This window comes from Mobula hypostoma, chromosome 15 (genome assembly GCF_963921235.1).
Source record: "Mobula hypostoma chromosome 15, sMobHyp1.1, whole genome shotgun sequence".
NCBI lineage: Eukaryota > Metazoa > Chordata > Chondrichthyes > Myliobatiformes > Myliobatidae > Mobula > Mobula hypostoma.
Genome location: NC_086111.1, coordinates 54,023,975 through 54,044,658, shown reverse-complemented (window position 1 = coordinate 54,044,658; position 20,684 = coordinate 54,023,975). Strand labels below are relative to the sequence as shown.

The 20,684-nt window shown below is 40.2% G+C and overlaps 1 protein-coding gene across 5 annotated transcripts in view; it reads left to right on the top strand.

The window, feature by feature from the left end:
• Nucleotides 1-20,450, top strand: part of cacna2d3a (calcium channel, voltage-dependent, alpha 2/delta subunit 3a) — an 892,602-nt gene extending 872,152 nt beyond the window's left edge. For all 5 annotated transcript variants that reach the window (XM_063068081.1, XM_063068079.1, XM_063068080.1 and 2 more), the window contains 3 exons: nucleotides 7,770-7,882; nucleotides 17,147-17,226; nucleotides 19,493-20,450. In XM_063068081.1, coding sequence (XP_062924151.1) covers nucleotides 7,770-7,882; nucleotides 17,147-17,226; nucleotides 19,493-19,585 — 286 coding nt within the window. In that variant the 3' untranslated portion in view covers nucleotides 19,586-20,450. The remainder of the gene's footprint in view (nucleotides 1-7,769; nucleotides 7,883-17,146; nucleotides 17,227-19,492) is intronic.
• The last annotated feature ends 234 nt before the right edge of the window (nucleotides 20,451-20,684 follow it).

Sequence of the window (20,684 nt, the reverse complement as noted above, 5' to 3'; positions counted from 1 at the left end):
TCTCACTCCCATTAGGAAGGAGGCTACATACAGTAGCATCTGCGCCAGGACTACCAGACTCAAAAACAGTTTCTCTCCTCAAGCAGTAAGGCTGATTCACCTTCCACTGACCTACCCCATTACACCCAACACCATCGCTTCTGTATCATTTCCTGTCAGAGTTACCTTATGTACAGACTTGCATGCATCATACACTGGGGTGCTCTCTTCAGTTACCTGAAGAGGTACCCATAGCCTTTGGCCAGGGGCAGATGTCACCAGGTGGTGCCCAACCTTCATAGTGTGTTTCAACCCTTAACCACCAGTTGGCAGGTCAACAGTGGTGGCCAAGTCACAGCCCATCTGCTCCTGACTTCCAGCCCAAATCCTCTCGGTTGCTCCATATCCAGCAAGAGGCTTCTGTGCCTAGCATCACTTTATGGACATGCAATGAAGTATGCATGTAAGCTATCTTATGTATTTATATTTATTGTGATTTTATCATTAGGTTCTTTATTTTATTCTGTTTTTATGTGCTGCATCGGATCCAGAGTAACAACTATTTCATTCTCCTTTACACTTGTGTACTGAAAATGACATTAAACATTCTTGAATCTTGAAAATAAGTTATAAGTTGCAAACATGAGAAAATCTGCACATGCTGAAAATCCAAGCAACAAAATGTTGGAGGAACTCAGCGGGCCAGACAGCATCTGTGGAAAAGAGTAGACAGTCGGCATTTTGGGTTGAGACCCTTCATCGGGACTGGAAAGAAAGGGGAGAAGTTACAAAGATGTTTTGATCTTACCTCAGCCATTGGGCCACCTTGTGCTTCTTTTCCGTTCCCAGGACGACTGTGCTCTTCAGGCCAAAATTCAACAGAGTGATGTGAGGATGTAGATTTGATGCTAAGGAATGGTGGGGGCTGGAGAGCGGGAGGCTTAGAGGGAAGAGGAGGGGGATTTGCTTATAGGAATTGGAGTTTATAGAAGGCTTAGTTATGTAAGCAAAATTTCCATAACACTCTTTTCCCATGAAATCTTCCAAAATGAAACAAAAGTAAACTTAAATCAGGATGCAGTGATGTCAGTGGGGTAGAAATTTGTTCTCAGTCACATGCACTAAACATGACAAGGACAGCATCTGCCTGGTGCATTGGGTTGTGAGATCAGGTTACTCCAGCAGATTCTGCTTACATTTGTTATTTTCAATTTAAATGTGTGGGAAGTCAGAAACTGAAGAACGGGGGCGGGGTGGGGGAAGAATTCAGCATTGCCCTCAGATTAAGCCATACAATCATAGCACAAAATAGGCCATTCAGCCCATTGAGTTTGCACTGGCTCTCTACCAGAACCACCATGCACTGACCCGTTTTCAATGACTTTGCAAGATTTTCTTCGCCATTTACTTTTTGAGTTTTATCTTGGACGCAACAACGCAACTTGATTTCACCATTTTTGCAGATAGTGCATTCCAGAGTCAAACTACACTTACACAAAAATTATTTTTCGCGTGCACTCTTAATTTTTTTTTCTGTGACTTCTTGCCCTCAACCTTTCCACCAGCAGGAACAATTTCCCACTACCTACTCCATCCAGGTTCCTTGACATTTTATATACTTCTATTAGATCTCCCAATTTTTTATTTTCAATCCCAGTCTCTCCAATTTGTCCTTCTAACTGCAGTCTCACATGCCAGGATCCACTCTTGTGAACCCCCTCCATATCATCTCCAATGCCGTCAATCCTTTTCCAATACTTCATATGAGGAAGTAACCAGATAAATTCACAGCATGTATGCTGGATGAAGCCAAGCCAATGTTTAATATAGTTTTTGTATGACTTTGCTGCTTCTGCATTCTACGTCTCCATCGATAAAGCTCAGAAAGTTGTATGTAAAGGCATGCTACGTACATTTAATAACTATCATGTAAAATGCAAAATTTTGGTTTTTTTTTCATTTTTCTACAAATAAGCAAGGACATAATATGTACTTATATGCAATTTTGATAGATGACCATTGTCACATGAGATCCAGGTACAGTATTGGAAGGGTTGAAATCTAATATACTCCTAAGTTTATTTAACAAAGCTTTTTATACTTGAAACGGAGCTATTATATTGGAGTGAATGGGAATATTATACTGTAATTCTACACTTGAATTTGTTACATTTCACTGTAGGCTATTTCCATTTCCTAAGGTTAAATGCCAAAATGTATCTTCTTTCAATTTTCAATAGCTTTGATTCATGAATCTACAGTAGTAGAATTTAACAGGAAAATATCTGAAGATTTATTGCTTATGCTATTGGAGTTGAAATTGTCTAATTTCTGGGTTTGACATTATTATACCTGTTCAGCACTTAACCCTGTAGGGTGTCTATGCATGGTAAATATTGTTGTTAATATTAGTCCTTGCTGTAGCCTCATAAGGTATGAAACATTGGCCACAATTTTGTGGGAATGTGCCAGCAATTCCATGATCCATCAGGTTACTTATTTCTGCACACTCACATGTGAATACAGAAGTCCCAAACTTGTTAGCAGCTGTTTGCTAACCTTTCCAGTCTGTGCTCCAACGTTGAACTCTCCAAGTTGCTATTGATTCCCAGACTTACACTAGGGAATTTGTTTGAAAAGGCTGTCCCAGTTTGGATCTGGCCTGGGAACAGAGCCTCCATTAAAGGAATTGTAGAGGAATGGCTATGACAGAATAGAATCATAGAGTCATAGAAAAATACAGCACAGAAACAGGCCCTTTGGCCCATCTAATCCATGGCAAAATATTAAACTGTCTAGTCCCATTGACGTGCACCTGGACTATAGCCTTCCGTTCATGTACTATCCAAATTTATCTTAAGTGTTGAAATTGAAACCACATCCACCAATTCTACTGGCAGCTCGTTCCACACTCTCACCACCCTCTGAGTGAAGAAGTTCCCTAAGTAATGTTTACTATGGTAAACATCACCTAATTTACATTTTCTGGAATAAATTGAGTGTGCTTACATATTTTAGTGAATTTGGAGATGGAGAGGGCATCGTTAGAAAGGTATAATGAATGGTATTCCAGGACTATACTGTATATCTATGGCCTCAACTTAGAATGATTTACAAAATGACGTGGTTAAACCCAATGAAGATATGGTTGCTGAATTTTCTCATGGCGTAAAGTTACAGTAAAACTGTAATAATCTGACACACTCTGGACTTCGATGGTGCCCAACTGGCAATTATTTGGAATATTGCATTCCTAATATGTATTATTGTATACCAACATACATTCAGTCCATTATAACTACACAGTAGTGTAATACATTTTTACAGTAATCGAGGTGAGTTGAAAGGGAACATGGAAAGTAAAAGCCAATAAGTTGAAAGAGAGTTTTGAAAATGAGACCCTGGTGAATTTTTAAAAGGATTTTGGGAAAAGTGCTCCACTGGGTTTCAAGGAAATACAGGGAATAGAGCCCCAGTGTGTTTCAAGTGAGCACAGAATGGGATCGCCAGTGAACCTGATTTGGAATCATTGGGATTTTTAAATAATGTAATAGCAGCTTATTGAGATTTCATTGCAGTAAGATAGTAAGTTTTGAAAAGACACAAAAATTATTAAAGGATATCAAAAGTTAAGTAAATGGATAAAGATCTAGCAAATGAAACATAATATGGGAAAATGTCATTTTTTTCTCTTAGGCAAGCAAAATAAAGTATATTATGAGAGAATCTTAACTGAAGATAACTGTTTAAAAATCCAGCATCGGCCACTTAAAGCAGGAATGAGGTGATCATTTTGTTTATCTCTCAAGAGAGCTGTGTGTCTTTGATATCATCTTCCTCAAAGGGAGGTGATAGCGGAATCAGAGTATCATTAAGGCAGAGATAAAGAGCTACTTGATAAAGAAGGAGATGAAAAAGTACATCAGGTAGATGGGAATGAGAAATTGAGATTACTGTCGGATTATCCATGATTTTACTAAAGGGCGGAGCAGTTCTGAGAAGCCAAGTGGTCTACTCCTCCTTCAAAGCAATACACGCAAAATGCTGGAGGAACTCAGCAGGACAGGCAGCATCTATGGAAAAGAGTAAACAGTTGATGTTTCAGGCCGAAACCCTTCATCAGCACTGGAAAGGCAGGGGAGAAATCAGAGTAGGAAGGTGGGGGTAGGGGAGGAAGAAGTATAAAATGGCAGGTGATAGGTGAAACTGGGAGGGGGGAGAGGGTGAAGTAAAGAACTGGGAAGGTGATTGATGAAAGAGATAAAGGGTTGGAGAAGGGGGAATCTGACAGGAGAGAACAGAAGGTCATGGAAGAAAGAGAAGGGGGAGGAGCACCAGAGGGAGATGCCGGGCAGGTAAGGAGATAAGGTGAGGGAGGAAAACAAGACTGGGGAATGGTAAAGGTGGGAGGAGGGCAATTGCCAGATATTAGTGAAATTGATGTTCATGCCCTCAGGTTGGAGGCTACGCAGACAGAATATAAATACCGGGCGATACGAATTGACAATAAACTGGACTGGTCAAAGAACACTGAGGCTGTCTACAAGAAGGGTCAGAGCCGTCTCTATTTCCTGAGGAGACTGAGGTCCTTTAACATCTGCCGGACAATGCTGAGGATGTTCTACGAGTCTGTGGTGGCCAGTGCGATCATGTTTGCTGTTGTGTGCTGGGGCAGCAAGCTGAGGGTAGCAGACACCAACAGAATCAACAAACTCATTTGTAAGGCCAGTGATGTTGTGGGGATGGAACTGGACTCTCTGACGGTGGTGTCTGAAAAGAGGATGCTGTCCAAGTTGCATGCCATCTTGGACAATGTCTCCCATCCACTACATAACGTACTGGGTGGGCACAGGAGTACATGCAGCCAGAGACTCATTCCACCAAGATGCAACACGGAGCGTCATAGGAAGTCATTTCTGCCTGTGGCCATCAAACTTTACAACTCCTCCCTTGGAGGGTCAGACACCCTGAGCCAATAGGCTGGTCCTGGACTTATTTCCTGGCATAATTTACATTTACTATTTAACTATTTATGGTTTTATTACTATTTAATTATTTATGGTGCAACTGTAACGGAAAACCAATTTCCCCTGGGATCAATAAAGTATGACTGACTATGACTAAAGTGTTGCTCCTCCGAGCTGAGTGTGGCCTCATCATGGCAACAGAGGAAGCCATGGACTGACATGGGCAGAATGGTTGAAATGGAAATGGGAAATAGAATTGAAATGGGTGGCCACCAGGGGATCCTTTTTTTTGTAGGATCCTCTTCCAAGTTCATATAGATAATACTTCTTTAACGATTCAGGCATTTCACTGTTCTTCAGTTTAAAAAATGAAATATTTAAGAACTGGTTTAATTGCTTGATATATGTTTAATATTTTTCAACGTCAGAGACTTGGGCCGAGCCTTTCCTGGCATTTATATGCAGAAGGCGCTGTGTGTGCGTGTAGCCCCTTGTCATTGAGGATCAGGCCTACACTTTGCAGGAAGTTGACTCCAGAGGATCAGCTACTGTGCATAAGGATTTACCATGTAGATCAACTCCAATTGCAGGAGAATTGCCACTGGCAGGAATTTCTGACCCATTGGATTAGTCTCTTGCAAATATGACATCTGCCATATTGTGATTCATACAAATCACGTTACAAATTGTGAATCACTAGGGCAGTTAATTCTTCATAGCTGAGTGAGAACAAACAAAAAGCCATTAACTCAAGGTAATGAAATCCTGAAAGAATTGTCATTGTATAAGAAAAGAGGGGAAGTCTGTAAAGATAGGCTTACACTTTGCTACAGTACATTAATGGAGTTCTTTATGCAGATAGGTCTTTCAGTAATGTTGAAAAGATGGAATGCTATCAGTTTTGTGTGTGTTGCAATCAGTTTAATAGTTTCTGACTTTTCAATGTAATATTCATTCTCTTGTTCAAATTCTTTGTCTGATTCTTGTAGGTAAGTATAAGTAGATTATTTTGTTTCTGAAATGCCTTAGAATGTCTACTATCTTTATTCAGAATACTCTGCTTTTAAATGCTAAACCTGTAGGACAAGAAAGTAATTGTGAGGCATTATTTAATACCTGTGGCTGATTCGCCAAGAAAATGCCTATTTTCTGATTGTTTTCGAACAATAAGTGAACTGTGGAGTACTCAGTGAAATTACATCAATGAGGAAACAGTAATTTTTAATAAAACCTGTGTGGAGCATAGGGAAGAATGGTAACAAATATTCCCTATAGATGGTTGGGTTTCATGGAATAGCTATGGCCTACTGCATGCATGTCGAATCCTCGTAGAGCTGTCCAAGCAGTCCTGCTTCCCTGTTTTATCCCTGTATTCCTGGAAATTAATTTCCTTCAACAGCATATCCCATTCCCCTTGGAAAATATTTTCACAAGCTTTACAACAACTGAAATTCAGACTCTAACCACTTTCGAGTAAAAAAAATGTTTTCCCTCACATTTCCCCAGTATCTTTGCCTACCTCATTGAATTTGTGTCCTCGTCTCCTTGAACCATCAGCAAATGGGAACAATTTGTCTGTATTTCCTAAAAAGAGCAGATGATATAAATCTGAAATAAAAACAGAAAATGTTGGAAATATTCACCAGGTCAGATAGCATTTATGAAAAGAAATGTTAATGACCAACATCCTGGAGACATTTAGAAAATAGGTGTGTTTAATCTTGCAGAGAAAGATGATTGATGGGCACAAGAAAGAAAATTATGGTAGATGCTGTTACTCTGTCTCATGGAAGTGTAGATAGAGGAAAGACAAAAAAGGGGAAAACAAGCTCATTTCCCACCCACCTGGCAAAACAAATCCCCCCCTCCACTATTCCCCACTCTGACCTTTTACCTTTTCTCACCTACCTATTACATCTCCCTGGGTCCCCTCCACCTTCTCTTTCTCCTATGGTCCACTCTCCTCTCCTATCACATTCCTTCTTCTCCAGCCCTTGACTTTTCCCACCCACCTGGCTTCACGTATCACCTTCCAGCTAGCCTCCTTCCCCTCCCCCCACCTTCTTATCCCGGCGTCTTCCCCATTCCTTAGTCCCGAAGAGAAGTCTCAGCCCAAAACTTCAACTATCTATTCACGTCCATAGATGTTGCCTGATCTGCTGAGCTCCTCCAGCATTTTGTGTGTGTTGCTTTAGTAAAACAAGCTGCAAGAAGTGTGTAATAGACCACCAGCAATTGCTGGTGGTCTAGAAAAAAAAGAGAATGCTGGGATAGCTCACCAGGTCCATCAGCCTCTGCAGACAGAACTGGCCAAAGACTGAACAGCTAAAAACTGCAGTTGTTAGAAATCATAAATCATGTCTCTCAACTTGCCCTCCATAAATCCAGCAAGATCTTAATTACCTCAAGCAAGTACCCAGCCTCCCCAGTTTCAACTCAATAGCTGACATCTCTCATTCATTATGGTTTGTTTTGCACCTTCAATGGAATGGTCAATCCTTCCTCAAGTCTGCTGAGCTTGAAGCACTGCTCCTCTCCTGCCAAAGGTTCAACATAAGCACTTTATTTCTTATTCTATGGCCCTATTTATAATATCCAGATCAAAATATGCGTTACCAGCAAATGGGAATTGGAAAGTCTGTTGACCTTTTGCACCCTATGGCACAATTGAGATTTCCGCATAAAAATTCTCTGCATGTATGACCGATCTTTATTTTAGCTTCTGATTGGAATTATGTATAATAATGAATGTTTAAGGAGATGATATACATTTGATTATAAACTCATGCCTAATTAATGTGTTTTTTTTTGCTTTTGAATTAGGTCGTTTGTGATCCAGCAGATTCCAAGCAGCAACCTCTTTATGGTAGTTGTAGATGCCAGTTGTGAATGCAGTATCGGACCAATTACAATGGACCCCATAGAAATTATATATATCCTTTAACAGTCTAAGCATTTTGTGAGTTATTAAAAAATTCTTGATATTGGGAATGCAAGTTTGTGGACAAGCCAAAAGTACTAAAGCAGATGTATGATAAAAACACCTCAGAATAATATATGTGTCTGTAGCCTTGCATATGTAACTTGGCAGCAGATAGGTCTGTTACTTTAGTTGTTTTGGAAGACACCCAAGCAGGTGTCCTCTATTTGTTTCATGTCAGTTTATTCTGTTTCATTTAAATTTATTTTGATTGAGTAATTATTTTCCCCTATTTGGACACTGTTCGTTTGTGTCTTTGTTTTAAGAATTTCAAAATTGCTCTGGAGCAGATTTCCATGTTGCTCTGCCCAGAGCTATTAGATCACCTGGCTAAATACAAAAAAAAATTGTGTAGAGAGAACTGGCAGCGGCCACCCAAGACTTTCCAGCACGAGTCTTGAAGTCCTGCTTCACTACATTTCTGGCAGCAGAGCTCAGGCCCCGGGATCTTAGACCAGCAGCACTGGAAACTAATGAACTGTACAAGTCATAAAGTGCAAATGCAGAGGCATCTCAGCCAGTGCTATAACTCAAATGATCAAGGGACTTTAATGCAGGCAAATCATCTGAAACTTGATAATGAAGCCAAAAAAAAAATCATGACTGATGTATTTTTGAAGACTTAAACAATTGGGCCTGGATTTTGTGACCATTGCGGGCTGGAAAGTAAATTTCTTGTGAGTACAGTTTTATCACAAATAGAGCTTCAGTCTCTTGCACTATTGATACACCATAGCAGGCCTATACCAGCACACTTTCACCTACCTGTCATATTGAATCATTTCAAAACATTTTAGCATAGAAGGAGGTCATTTGCCTATTATGTCCATGTCAACTAAAAGGAATTGTTCTCAGTCTGTAGACTTATAGGATGTTCCTCACAGAACTCCTCTTTTGAGATTTGCTACCTTCAATTAGTGAATTACAGGACCCAACTCAAAAGTTTTCTTTCCTCAATATCCCTCTGCTCTTTTTGATAGTGAACTTAATCTAGATCTGTTCTTCTGTTCACTCTGTCTAGGCCTCTCATAATTTTGTACACTTTTACTCCCTTTTGTTCCAAAGGAAAACAACTGAAGCCCAATCAGTTTTTCTTCATATGTATAGTTTCCTAGCTCTGGCACGGTCATTGTAATTTTCCTTTGCACCCTCTCAGGTGCTTTCATACCCCACCATTCCCCACCCCCCAGCAAAGAAAAGTTGTTGGCTAATAGTCTTGAAGAATGGTGTTCACATAGATCTAATTATCTCATCATATGGACGTAGCCTTACTCAATGTTGTTTGCTATCGAGCATCATTTCATTAGGATTCCTGGCCTCAAGCCACCATGTTACTATTAAGTTGATTGAAAAGCCAACCGCATTCGTGAGTTCTCACAAATTTAAACCAGTAAACTGGAAGTACGAGTTACAGTGAAATAAATTTCTGCTAAATAATAATTGGAACATAGATACAATTAAAAGATACTGAAATGTAAATAAATATTTCAAAATGCATAAAGCTGTTACTTTAAAATGATGCAACAATTAGTTTTCAGGACCAGGGCATTTGCTAAGCAGAAGCTTGGGGAGGAGGTTGGATCACTGAAGTCAAGTTTGGGAATTTTGTATGAAACCATCCATTTGTGGAAATCCTGAGGCTGCTGGCAAACTCAGAGAGTAATGATGATTTGCCTTGGTAATTTTCTCATCATTACAGCCACAAGTAAGTGGATAATAATAGTAGAATATACTGTATGCCGGCCCTCCAATCGTAATACATTCCTGTACACTGAGCTATCCTCAAGAGCTCTATATGACTCAGAAGTGCATCAAGGGACATTTTTAGTCAGCTCAGTTCTGGACAATACTGGATATTGCCTTTGCCGCAATTGTGAGGATTATTTTGCATTTTTCAATGTTTATAAGAAAAGGAACAAGAGGAGATTTTGACACAAGTTTACATTTAGAAAATATTATGAATCAGCCTATTTATGAACAAATTCTGTGGCCATAAATAAAAAGAATTGCTATATGAACTAAGTCCAAGGAGCAGGCCATGAAGGACAGCTTGCTGTTCCTCTGCCTGTACCACTCAACCAGTCCATCCACATAGTCTGTAATCCACAAATGACAATCTATGGTCCATGGAGATGGAGAATTCACATGTCAGTCTTAAATATCCACCCCTTCATCCCAGTCATGAGAAAATCTGTAGATGCAACACACTCAAAGTGCTGGAGGAACTCAGCAGGTCAGGCAGCATCTGTGGAAGAGTAAATAGTCAGCGTTCCGGGCTGAGTCCCTTTGCCAGGAGTCCTGAAGAAGGGTCTTGGCCCAAAACGTCGACTGTTCACTCTTTCATTCCAGTGTTGCACACCATTTGCAAGCAGAGTCAGAGTGATGAATATAAACTTTTCTAAGGGACACTAATGCAAGAACACAGAAATCCCCTCAGAAAACCATGATGCAGTCATTCTGACTGTGTTTGGACCTTTTGTGAAATGCAGTGGTGGGACACCATCCTGCTATGCTTTCCCAGTAGTTAGGCTGGGAAACTCACCTGCTGAATCTGTGCTAGGTTAGGCCTGATGTGTTTTTAGATATTTGATTAACTTCTATGATAGGAATGGCTCTGAACAAGAGACGTGAGTTTGAAATTAAAACTGAAAATGTTAGAAACAGGTCAGGCACCACATGGGGAAAGAAAAAATAAGTAATCAATTCAGGTCAAAGATCCTCAGAAAATATGACATGGTTTGCATTTTTTAAATTCAATTAAATATATTTCCATTGTTTTATATTTTAATACCTTTAATGTTAAAGAATAATAATGTTGAATCACTTCAAACAGTATGTTTATTTTTTGTCAATTTTTAATTGTTTTAATGCTTGTGCACATTTAATACATTCACAAATGTTTGAAACTTTTTAATAATATTCAAAGCCATGAAGTATGGTGATGTATCCTAGCTGGTCATCAAAGCATTTCAGTGGGAAAGACCTTGTTTTAAAAACAAATTAAGTGGCAGCAGAGTGATGAGTGTGACTGTATCTGTCAGCAACTCCCTACAAGTCCCACCCAGAATCCGGTATGTTGCACTGAAATAGACTCCCACTCTGTAAACTCCAGTGAGCATAGGCCAATATTCCACTTACCTCTACACAGTTCTTTCTACACTCACCATAACTCCTATCACCCTGTTTCTTACCCCTCCTGCACACCCTCCATCTGCCCATCACTCACACACTCCTCCCACTGTTCCCATTCACCCTCCCCAGTTTCCTCACTTGATTCCACACTCCACTTTCCACTCCTATTAGATTGCAGCCCTTTTTTATCACCTCTACCTACCACCTCTCAGCTTCTATTGCCTCCTTCACCTCTCCCCTCTTCCACCTACCTATCACCATCTGCATGCACCTCACTTGCCAGCTCCTGCTCCATCCTTTCCCTTCACCATATTGTACCAACCATCTCCCATCTGCCTTCCAGTCTAGATAAAATATCTCCACCCAAAACATTGACCGTTCATTTCCCTCCATTGATGCTGCCTGAGCCGCCAAGTTCCTCCAGCATCTTGTGCATTGATCCACATTTCAGTATCGCCAGTCTTGTGTGCTATTACAACCTGTGCTCACGTGTCAAATCCCTCATCCCCAGCGTAAATCTAGTGAGCCAGCACAACTTTAACTCCCAGCCAAGTTTATCTTTCTTTCAATGTAAAGAAGAAAACCGTGCAGTTTTCACCAAATAAGGTTTTACCAAAGCCAGACAAACTAAACATGTAAGCCAAGTCATTGTAACAAAAAGAGGGCGGGGGGGAGTGGTCTATCATTTGTCTTTCTAATTCTTTGCTGCATCAAATGCTTATCCTTTGTGCCTCATGAACCACACACCAAGTCTGAACATGAATATTTACCGCTTTCTCACCATTTAAAATATAACCTCATGCTTTCAATTCTTCTTGTCAAAGTGATTGACCTCACGTTTCCCCCACATTATTCCATACCTGCCACCTTCTTCATCTTCCTGTCCACTCACTGCAGTCCATTGCAGGTTCTTGCTTTCCTCCTCACAGCTCATTTTCTCACTCAGATTTGTGCTATCATCGGTGTTGGATATGTTACACCCTATCTTCATCTAAAAAATAAAGGCATCCATTAGTCTTGCGAGACCATGGATCTGCGCCTGGAAAGTCTTCGCTCTCCAGGGTGCAGGCCTGGGCAAGGTTGTATGGAAGACCAGCAGTTGCCCATGCTGCAAGTCTCCCCTCTCCACGACACCAATGTTGTCCAAGGGAAGGGCATTAGTACCCATACAGCTTGGCACCAGTGTCGCCGCAGAACAATGTGTGATTAAGTGCCTTGCTCAAGGACACAACATGTTGCCTCGGCTGGGGCTCGAACTCACGACATTCAGGTCGCCAGTCCAATGCCTTAACCACTTGGCCATAAAGATCTTCATCTAAGTCTTTAATATGTATTACGGATAGACAAGAGCAGTGCTAATCATTGTGGCATCTCACCAACCAATTCAGAAGCTATGCTCTTTCATCAAGTCTCTATCCACATGTAATATGTTACTGCCAGCATGATCAGCCAGTATTTTATATACAAATTCTTGTATGGCATTTCAGTAATTGACTTCCGAAAATTCATTCATGCCACATCATCTAACATCATTATATTTATCCAGCTGCTTACATTTTAACACACCCTTTCAAATTTGGTGATCGTAATTTTTGCTTAGAACTATATTGACTATACTGAAACCATTATTGGGATCAGTAACGCAGCAGCTATCTGGTTTAAGGCATCTTCCTCCAAGATTTCAATACTCCAGGACAGAGATGACTTATTAGTTCTCAGGGTATGATAGTCAAGCACACAGTTCATTCTGAAAATTCCACTGAATTCAATCATCGGGCATTTGGACTCAGGCTACAGTGTATGAAAGGGGCCAGAGACCGACAGTGATCAGGTTCAAGTTCTGCATTTATTCTCTGACACTATATGTACTAAGAGTTAACAGGAAAGCCACATGCCTTGCTGTGAGATCATTTCAGATTGGTAATGTTCATCTCTGGGAATAGAGCAAAGAAGGCTGGATCAAGGACGAACTGTTCCTTTCGTTTCCAGAAAGATATTCATGAGTCAATGAATTTTTACAATAAATTATAAGCTTCGTGTCTGCATTTGTATTGGTACTATGTATTTATCTCCAGAGTCTTGATTAACTTAAAGAGCACGAGTTAAAATAAGTCAGGATTTAAAATATTCATCCCAAAAGCTTTTAAGTACAACATCTTACTCTGGCCATTAGACACCATCTTAGCTCTTAGACAATGGCTTCGAAACCTCTGCCACTCTTTTTGTGTGTGAAGAAATTCCACACCTCTTCTTTGCCGATCACTTTAAATCTTTTCCCCTGGTTTCCGACTGCCGTCAAGGAAAATAGGCCCATCCTATCAATTTATTTGGTTCCTCATAATCATATACACCTCAGTGACACCTCCACTCAATGTTCCAGTTCTAAAGAAAAGAAAGTTGGCTATCCATTTATTTCCCATAGGTAAAAATCCTCTTTGCTCGTGTTTTGTACAGTTTTGAGATAACTGGCTTGTTTTTATATTCCATTATTGAGCAAAATTAATTTTGTTTTATGTTATATTATATTGTATTACATTATAGAAACATAGAAAACCTACAGCACAATACAGGCCCTTCAGCCCACAAAGCTGTGCCAAACATGTCCTTACCTCAAAAATTACCTAGGGTTACCCTTAGCCCTCTATTTTTCTGAGCTCTATGTGCCTGTCCGGGAGTCTCTTAAAAGACCCTATCATTTCTGCCTCCACCACTGTCGCTGGCAGCCCATTCCACGCACTCACCACTGTCTGTGTAAAAAACTTACCCCTGACATCTCCTGTGTAACCTACTTCCAAGCACCTTAAAACTCTGCTCTCTTGTGTTAGCCACTTCAGCCCTGGGAAAAAACCTCTGACTATCCACACCATCAATGCCTCTCATCATCTTATACACCTCTATCAGGTCACTTCTCATTCTCCGTCACTCCAAGGAGAAAAGGCCGAGTTCACTCAACCTGTTTTCATAAGGCATGCTCCCCAATCCAGGCAACATCCTTGTAAATCTCCTCTGCACCCTTTCTATGGTTTCCACATCCTTCCTGTAATGAGGCGACCAGAACTGAGCACAGTAGTGCAAGTGGGGTCTGACCAGGGTCCTATATAGGTGCAACATTACCTCTCGGCTCCTAAACTCAATCCCACGATTGATGAAGGCCAATGCAAAGTATGCTTTCTTAACCATAGAGTCAACCTGTGCAGCAGCTTTGAGTGTCTTATGGACTCAGACCCCAAGATCCCTCTGATCCTCCACACTGCAAAGAGTCTTTCCATTAATACTGTATTCTGTCATTAGATTTGACCTACCAAAATGAACCACCTCATCTGGGTTGAACTCCTTCTGCCATTTCTCAGCCCAGTTTTGCATCCTGTCGATGTCCCGCAGTAACCTCTGATAGCCCTCCACACTATCCACAACACCCCCAACCTTTGTGTCATCAGCAAATTTACTAACCCATCCCTCCACTTCCTCATCCAGGTCATTTATAAGAATCACGAAGAGTGGGGGTCCAAGAACAGATCCCTGAGGCACACCACTGGTGACCGACCTCCATGCAGAATATGACGCATCTACAACCATTCTTTGCCTTCTGTGGGCAAGCCATTTCTGGATCCACAAAGCAATGTCCCCTTGGATCCCATGCCTCCTTCCTTTCTCAATAAGCCTTGCATGGGGTATCACGTCAAATGCCTTGCTGAAATCCATATACACTACATCTACTGCTCTACCTTCATCAATGTGTTTAGTCACGTCCTCAAAAAATTCAATCAGGCTCAGAAGGCACAATCTGCCTTTGACAAAGCCATGCTGACTATTCCTAATCATATTGCCTCTCCAAATGTTCGTAAATCCTGCCTCTCAGGATCTTCTCCATCAGCTTACCAACGACTGAAGTAAGACTCACTGGCCTATAATTTCCTGGGCTCTCTCTACTCCCTTTCTTGAATAATGGAACAACATCCGCAACCCTCCAATCCTCCGGAACCTCTCCCGTCCCCACTGATGATGCAAAGATCATCACCAGAGGCTCAGCAATCTTCTCCCTCGCCTCCCACAATAGCCTGAGGTGAATCTCATCTGGTCCCAGTGTCTTATACAACTTGATGCTTTCCAAAAGCTCCAGCACACCCTCTTTCTTAATATCTACATGCTCAAGCTTTTCAGTCTGCTGTAATTCATCCCTACAATCACCGAGATCCTTTTCCATAGTGAATACTGAAGCAAAGTATTCATTAAGTACCTCTGCTATCTCCTCCGGTTCCATACACACGTCTCCACTGTCACACTTGATCCGTTCTATTCTTTCACGTCTTATCCTCTTGCTCTTCACATACTTGTAGAATGTCTTGGGGTTTTCCTTTATCCTGTCCACCAAGGCCTTTTCATGGCCCCTTCTGACTCTCCTAATTTCTTTCTTAAACTCCTTCCTCTAGCCTTATAATATTCTAGATCTCTATCATTACCTAGTTTTTTGAACCTTTTGTAAGCTCTTCTTTTCTTCTTGACTAGATTCATGACAGCCTTTGTACACCACGGTTCCTGTACCCTACCATCCTTTCCCTGTCTCATTGGAATGTACCTATGCAGAACGCAATGCAAATATCCCCCTGAACATTTGCCACATTTCTTCCGTACATTTCCCTGAGAACATCTGTTCCCAATTTATGCTTCCAAATTCTTGCCTGATAGCCTGATATTTCCACTTACTCCAATTAAACACTTCCCTAACTTGTCTGTTCCTATCCCTCTCCAATGCTATGGTAAAGGAGATAGGATTGTGATCACTATCTCCAAAATGCTCTCCCACTGAGAGGTCTGACACCTGACCAGTTTCATTTCCCAATACCAGATAAAAAAATCATGTAACAATAGGGAAGATTTCTCACATGCCTTTTTGGCCAGTCCTATGTGTTTTGGTACCTTTAAGGATTTAAGCCAAGATCCTTCCATTTTTTTATACTTTTTCATATCTTAACATGGAACCTAGAACATAGAATAGTACAGCACAGTACAGGCCCTTCGGCCCACAATGTTGTGCTGACCCTTAAACTCTGCTTCTTATATAACCCCCCACCTTAAATTCCTCCATATACCTGTCTAGTAGTCTCTTAAACTTCACTAGTGTATCTGCCTCCACCACTCACTCAGGCAGTGTATCCCACGCACCAATCACTCTCTGAGTAAAAAACCTTCCTCTAATATCCCCCTTGAACTTCCCACCCCTTACCTTAAAGCCATGTCCTTTTGTATTGAGCAGTGGTGCCCCGGGGAAGAGGCTCTGGCTGTCCGCTCTATCTATTCCTCTTAATACCTTGTATACCTCTATCATGTCTCCTGTCATCTTCCTTCTCTCCAAAGAGTAAAGCCCTAGCTCCTTTAACCTCTGATCATAATCCATACTCTCTAAACCAGGCAGCATCCTGGTATATCTCCTCTGTACCCTTTCCAATGCTTCCACATCCTTCCTATAGTGAGGCAACCAGAAATGGACACAGTACTCCAAGTGTGGCCTAATCTTACTACTTATTAGATGTTCCCGTGTCTTGTTTTGTCTTCTCAATGACTTACCTCATATTTTTTGGACTGTAATACACTCTACATCCCATCTCAGTCCATTGAGATTTTCCAGCCATCTGCAGATTTTACCTCTCTAACATTCTCAGTCATTTATTAAATCCCCTGTAAGCTCCTTGGACATGGTATCTGCACTTAAGTCTAAAACATTGATATATATCATGAGACACATGGGATCTGGCACTGAACCCTGAAGAACAAAACAGCAAAAGTCCTGGTGGACACTAAATCAAATGTTGACAATTATCTTCTGCTTCATGCCACCGACCCAAATTTGGTTTCTATTTGGCATTGTCCGATAATTCTGTGGGTTTTCACCCTCTGTCAGGTTGGCCGGGTGGAATCATATCTAAAACGTCTTGAACCTAAATTTGAAACCTAACATGATTTTCCAATCAGTTTAGTTGCCTCGCAGTCAGAAACTAGCACTAAAATACAGTAATTTTAAAATATATATATATTCATAACTGATGTCTGTCTGTGTATGAAATCTTATCCCTTAACTGCAGTGAACATAATGAATCCATGAAATGTGAGCATCTCAGATCTCAGAAAATAAGAAGACGTCCGGACTCCTGTCATCCATTCCATGCCGAAGTAAGCAAGTATATTTGAAACAGATCACTGAAATGACAGCACATAATTGTTAACCTGTTGTTCTATATAGGAATTACGCTTTCTTCCAATGGAAGTTAAAAACATATAACTAACACTTGCTTAATACAATCAAAATGATTAACTATGCAGCTAATTACATTGGGACAGTGAATTGAGCTTATGTAATTAAATTGATATATTATTGTCACATATACTGAGGGATAGTAAATAAAACTTGGCATACCATCCATACAAATCACTTCATTACAATGGTACTACGCAGTAGTACAAGGGGAAACAGGTACAGAGAAAGTGCAGTGAGAGTTGACAAGTGCAAAATCAAAACAAGGTCAATTGTGAGGTCAAAGGTCCACCTTTCTGCTCAATGGGACTATTCAATCGTCTTGTCACAGCGAGGTAGAAGCTGTCCTTGAACATAATGTATGTAATTTCAGACTTTTGTATCTTCTTCCCGATGGGAAGGGGGAGAAGAGTAGAGGTGATAACTAGATAGCAATGATAACTTTCATTGTTTCCTATTCACCTGTCAGAGAGGTATACTCAGTAGAGATTTGAGCGGGCAGGAAGCAGCACTTTTTTGAATGGAGTAAAAATTAAATATGCTTTGATTTGTGAACTCACAATAGAGATGAATGTGCTGAGAATTCGAAGTAGCTGATGAATGAGTGTAGCAAAAATATTTTCTACAGTCTCTATTTCCAGCTCAATCATAATTGTTCAATTTTTAAAATGTTTCAGCAGAAACTATTCAATCATGGTTGCCAAGTACATAACACAGAGCAACAAGGGGAAAGCCTCTGAATTACTGAAGAGGTTATTTCAGCACAAAGTTTTACAGTACCAGTGACGCGGGTTCAATCCCGCTGCTGTCTGTAAGAAGTTTGTATGCCCTCCCTGTGATCGCGTGGGTTTCCTCTGGGTGCTCCAAAGGAAACCTAAAGTCCAAAGACATACTGGTTAGTAGGTTAATAGGTCATTGTAAATTGTCCCATAATTAGGCTAGGGTTAAGTCGGGGGGGGGCGGGGGTGGTGGTTCTGGGCTGCACAGCTCAAAGGGCTGGTCGGGCCACTTCTGTGCTGTATCTCAATAAATTCATATGTTAGGTGTGACCTTTGATGTCCTACAAAGATTCTTATTGCCCTCTTTGATCTAAATGAGGAGGCAGTAAAACTAAATGTAACTGTTTCTCTTGTGATTGAAATTATTAGATAGTAGTTCAATATCTGATTCTATCAAGATAAAGTTTATATCTAAAGCTTGTAATAATGCATTGAACTACAGGACAAACATCATCTTTACAGGAACTGCAATTAGAAAGATTTTAGAATAAGTAGCTAACAGATTAATAAGTAGCAAACACGAGAAGACATAGTTTTAAGGTCATTGGAAGTAGGTACAAGGGGAATGTCAGAGATAAGTTCTTCACACAAAGAGAGGTAGGTGCATTGAATGTACTGCCAATGATGGTCGTAGAGGCTGATACAATAGGGTCTTTTAAGAGACTCTTAGATGGATACATGGAGCTTAGAAAAACAGAGGGCTATGCGGTAGGGAAATTCTAGGCAGGTTCTAGAGTAGGTTACATGGTCGGCACAACATTGTGGGCCAAGGGCCTGTAATGTGCTGTAGATTTCTATGTTCTATGTTCTAAAAGGATTAATCTTGTGCAATGTATTAAAGGTGGGGAAAATTGAGATGAGGGGTGTTGGCCGAGAACTCAAGCAGAGAGATATGTACAGTCTGAGTAGGAGAATGCAGGCATCATATGTGGGAGGTTGAAGATGCTGTAGTGAAGAGGGACGTTGCATCAATCTAAACTTAAAAAAAGAAAGAATTTAGAGTTGGGCTTGTCGGGCAGGATAGGTAATGAGACAGAAACCTATTGAGAAAAAGGGCAATTAATTTGGTATATTAGTGGAGACAATTAATGTCAGTGGGACCAGGTATGATTGGTGATGTAAAATAAAGTTTATAGATAGTGGAAGATGTTAGAGCAACGAAGAAAGTCTTGGCGTAATTGGGCACGGAGGCGGCAAAGCAGACCAGCTGAGCAGTTGGACACAGGTGGTGCTTCTGACAGGAAACCAGGGGACTCAGCTCAAGTTCCAATAGGATCACTAGTCTTCACATTAGTAATATCATTAATATTCACAAACCAGTGAAAAGAGCCAATCCTTATCTGTCCCTTTGTTATTAGTTTTACTTACCCTTTTATAGACTTGAAACAATTTTCATCATTTTTAGGAAAATGCCAGAGAATGTGGAGGTGTACTGGGTTTAGGATCTTGCCGTGCAATTCTGCTGCTGCCTCTCATCCTTGCATTATCTCAGAGGTGACAGAGACTCTTGTGTGAGTATTGGCCTGATGAATCATAAACTGAATGACACAGTTTAAAGGAAATGTCAAGCAGTGGAAAATCTCCTCTACATTATACAAAACGTTCGGAATGGAAACTATTGGTGGAATCATACTGAAGATAAATGTCAGCACAGAAGTAGGCAAAAAGATGTGCAACTTATGCAGAACATATACAGGTATTGTCATTATGGTAACCATAATCTGTGAGCCTAAAAAAATCACTTTGCAGGCATCATTGGTGATTGATTGTTTTGAGCCTTGCCTTATCCTTAAGAAATTGGACATGTTTGTGTACATTTTTAAATAAATTATCTTTTGAAAACTGCAGGTTCAATGTAGCATGGAGTACCTTTTGTTGTGTCAGTTGTATTTCATGGTTGTATTGATTTTTTTTCTGCAAATCACTTGTAGTATATGACTTTACTATAAAGGAAACTTGTTTCTGTGCAAAAAAAAATCTGTTTACAGTGCTAAAATATGTTTGTTTAGTTGCTAGAGTCCTGATAGAAATAGATATGGAATGCAAAATCACCTTTTCAGCAGTCTTTTAAAAGCAAAAATGAATTAACTAATTATTGCATCAACCTATGTTTCAATAGAAATGTTTATTTGTTCAAACCAGCAACTTGTTGCTTTATTGCAGGTCTACATTTCCATAATCCAAAACCTAGGAATATTGTAGCAAGGGTAATTCTTAGTTAATTTTAAAAAGTGTTCATTGCAGCTTTCCAAATATGCACGTTTTGTATGATATGCCCAGTAATGCTCAATATTATAAGAGAGGAATATTGGAGAAATGTATGAAAATGCATAGAATATTTGATCATTCACATAATTCTGAATAAAGAGAAATATTGTAATGCTATTGTTTTTTTTATTTTAGTGCAGAACACTTGGATTTTTATGAGGGATGATTAAAAGCATTTGCTAATGGAACCTTTAGATAGGTTACAAGAATATACTCTGGATTTCTCTATTCACTTATCGCACCTCCTTTACACACCTCCAATGGTTGATTAATGATAGACCTTCTTTCTTGTGTATAAATTCTTACCAGTGCTGTACTGATTTGTTTAA